Source organism: Cololabis saira, chromosome 15 (genome assembly GCF_033807715.1).
Source record: "Cololabis saira isolate AMF1-May2022 chromosome 15, fColSai1.1, whole genome shotgun sequence".
In the NCBI taxonomy this organism is placed as follows: Eukaryota; Metazoa; Chordata; class Actinopteri; order Beloniformes; family Belonidae; genus Cololabis; species Cololabis saira.
The window spans coordinates 24,334,661-24,338,399 of NC_084601.1; the positions used below are offsets into that span (position 1 = coordinate 24,334,661).

Below are 3,739 nucleotides of genomic sequence, written 5' to 3' on the forward strand. Positions count from 1 at the left end.
TTTAATTCGGAATGGCCATTTTCATTCGGAATTAGGTGTTTACATGGTAATATTTACTCATTTTAAATTGGATTTAATTTTAATTCTGAATTAAAGAGGAATTAAACTTCCCATGTAAACGCACTGAGTGATGGGTGAGAGAACCGCAGTTTGTGATAAATGTCAGTGCGGCATGATACACACTATCCAACATTCGAAGACGATGAACAGATGCATTCATATCCAACACATCTCCGTAGTCCATTACAGGTAAAACGGTCCCTTTACTAGTTTCTGTTTCACATCAAAAGAAAATCAAGACTTGTTTCTATAATAGAATCCTAACAAAAGCCTCAGCTTTTTTACATCATACTGAATGTGCTCCTTAAAAGACAAGTGGTCATCAATTAAAAATCCTAAATATTTAAAAGTAGATACCAACTCTATTTGTGTTGTTCTCATCTCTAGTCCTCTGGCGAGCTGTGACCGGGACCAGAACCTTTTGAGTTTCCTGCACCATGAAGCCTCAGGAGTCCCGAGGAGTCTCACCAACTTCCTGCCCGCGGAAGTCTCGCTTCTCCTTACGAGGCCGTAAGAAGAAGGACAGCGTCGTTCAAGGAAGGCTTCGCATCCGTTCCATGCCCGGCGCCTTCCTGGTGCTGGGGGTGGTGGTGGTGGCTGTTGGCACGGCCCTGGCCGTGGCCGGCTACTGGCCCTACAGGTTATCGGGGTCGTCCATCCTGGGAGCCTCGGACGAGGAGGGGATCTCCGAGTCGGAGATGTCCGGTTGGAGCCTGGGCGCTAGCAAGCTCTTATCTCCAACCAACGTCCTCCACGGTGAGCGCATGAAGTTGCTGGGGCCTGTCATCATGGGGGTGGGCCTCTTCATCCTCATATGTGCCAACACCGTCCTGTACGAGAACCGGGACAGGGAGACTCAGATGTTGCTGGCTCAGATGCGAAACGTCATCTGCTCCGTATCGGCGGCGGTTCCTTCGGCAGGACTGAGAGAGATGGCGGCGTCCAACTCCATGGCCAGACACTACCAGTGGGTGAGCAGTCTACCTGCTGCCCACGTCAACATCCTGTGTCTGCACCACATGGCGACTTCTGAACCAGTACTCCAGACCAGAACCACCACAGAACCCGGGAACAGTGCAGAAGGAATCTACCAGAAAGCTGTTCTCCACCACCACGAGTCGGAGCCGCCGTCTTCCCTCGACTCACGCAGTGACACTCAGACGGGTGCTGGAGGCGGCGGCAGGCTGGTGGGAGCGACCTCCATGTCCACGCTGGGGATGGAGGAGGTGGCCGTCCCAGAGGCCCAGCCGAGGCGCTGCTACAGCATGAGCTGCAGGACTCACCCTTCCATCGCCCGAACCCCAGTCCATCAGGAGGAAGGACTCCGCACTCCTGTTGAGATGTTTCAGATAAATACGCTGGAAAAGACCAGCAGAGAGACCAGTTCTCAGGTCTGCGTGGACATCCCCACCCAGTGTGCCGAGGAACAAACCCACGGGAGCTGGCCTCAGCTAGACCTGGGTGGGGCGAGACGCTACCTGAAATTGGAGAACAAAGAGGACTCGGTGGACAGACTGCTGGACCAGCTCGAGCACCAGTGCTCCAACTCGGATAAGAGTTTTGGCTCCGGGCCTTTCCAGTGATGGCTACTTGAGCTTCACTGTACACTGGACACTTCTACATAGAAACGTCTTCAAACTCCAGATTTTTAGAAGATCCAGCCCGGGATATTCCAAACCTGGCCTTTTTCCTCCGTCTTTGGTGAAATGTTGAGGGAATGGCCTTCACTTGGCTCCATGTGGCTGATGTTTGATATCATTCAGCGACAGTGCCGTTTCTGGCTTTTTGGCAGGGCCCTTTGTAAGGTTCTGTTGGTAAAACTCTGGTGGGATGAGTTTCTGAAACTATAGAGGGTCTGCATTGATGTCACTTCCCCACTGGACCACGCCCCCTTACTCACACTGAGTGGCAAAACATCCGCAAAAACAGCTGCAACTACTGGAGAAGACGGGATAACAGCCGATTATCGGCTTAAATTAAAGGCAGTTGGACTTGACAGTGACCCGTACAGTTACCCGAAGAACCAGTGGTCCATGGACATTAATATTTGGCCACGAATCCAGTTTCCTGATATTTATATGTACTTAATTTCTACGCTGGGGAAATACACAAAGCAAAGCTTGAAGGCATACAAAAGTCTAGACCAGGGGTCTTGGACTCCAGTCCACAGTCCTTGCATCAACACACCTGATTCAAATGAATGGTTGTCACCAGCTTGTCATCAAGGTCTGGACAGCTCTGTTGGTGTCACAGCTCCTTTTATCACGGTGTGCTGAAGCAGGGAAACATCTGAAACATGCAGGAATACAGCCCTCGAGGACTGGAGTCCGAGACCCCTGGTCTAGACGCTTGGTCCTACTTCAAGGCAGGATTTGTTGACGAAATTAAAGTGATGAGGACACTGAACTTTATGATTTGACCTTTTTACGTTAGCTACCCAAAAATCCAACATTACCTGATACAAAATGGGAACCGCAAATCCACGTTTCGGTGCCTGGAATCCAGTTGTTTCTGCGAATTGCAGCGATCCATTTGTCTCTCTTAAGCTTATTTTTCGGCAGTCTGTAAAACGACAACTCCGATTTTTTGCTAAATCTATGAGTAGAGTCGATCGCACAATAGCACTTTGCCATTTTAGATGTTTTCGAGTTGCTCAAACTGAAAGTTTACGCTGCCACTCAGTCTTTCTGCCACAAACTCTGAAAATGTTCTTATTCTCTAAAATCACAAATTTGTTAGAAAATTGATGTTCTAGCTTCATAAACTTGAAATGTATTGTGATTATAAATATCTGAGTTTGCAGTATAAATCAGAAATTCATACTTCAACTCACAAATTTTGAAGAATTTAAAACATAACGTTTCAAATTTACGATACAACTCTCCAATTCTTTCTTTATAAATTAAAAACATTCAAGTTTCTAAACTGCTGAACTTATAATGAAATTGTGGCTTTATAAACTTGCAAATTTGTGACACGGCTACAAAAATTGTAGTTGTATAAACTTGCGAATGTAAAAGAGATAATCAGAAGTTTAGGCTTTATAGATCTACAAAGATGTAACAAAACCTCTCTACAGCTGACAGGTTTACAAGACCAAACTTGAATTATGACTATGCATTTGCAAACCTCAAAATTTGTGACTATAAATTTGCTAATTTATAAGATAACTCACGTTATTCATACCACAAAATTCTCATGTTATAAACTTGCAATTTGCTTGAAACTCCAACTGTGACAATAAATTTGAGAATTCACAAGAAAATTCCAAAATTCGGGCTTCATAAACAGACAAATCTGTGTGAAAACTCAAATTTTACCTATACATAAAAAACAAAAAAACTACAGTTGCAAGCGAGTCTTAACGATTTTCAAAACTGCAAGAAACTAAACTGTGACTCTAAAAACTGAGAAATATAAGAGAAAACTCAAGTTATGAATATAAATGTTAATTTTTCTGTTTTTAAGAAAACTCTAAATTTCTGACTATAAACTCACATTTGCAAGAAAAAAACTTGCAAGTATGAGTTCCCAACACAAATGGTGCATATCTGAGTCCTAACTTCAGCTGTTCACAGTGATATACTTAAGTGTTCTTATTCAGGTGGCTACAAATAAAATGATTGGCCATTGAGGCCGAGCGCGTATGTTTGGGCCCCCCCTAGTGGCTGGGAGGGCT

The 3,739-nt window shown here is 45.0% G+C and overlaps 1 protein-coding gene across 1 annotated transcript; it reads left to right on the forward strand.

Moving 5' to 3' along the window:
- Nucleotides 1-455: 455 nt before the first annotated feature.
- On the forward strand, nucleotides 456-2,139 carry tmem200b (transmembrane protein 200B). Its single transcript, XM_061742031.1, has one exon. The coding sequence runs from the start codon at nucleotides 498-500 to the stop codon at nucleotides 1,641-1,643; it is 1,146 nt and encodes a 381-aa protein (XP_061598015.1). The 5' UTR covers nucleotides 456-497; the 3' UTR covers nucleotides 1,644-2,139.
- The last annotated feature ends 1,600 nt before the right edge of the window (nucleotides 2,140-3,739 follow it).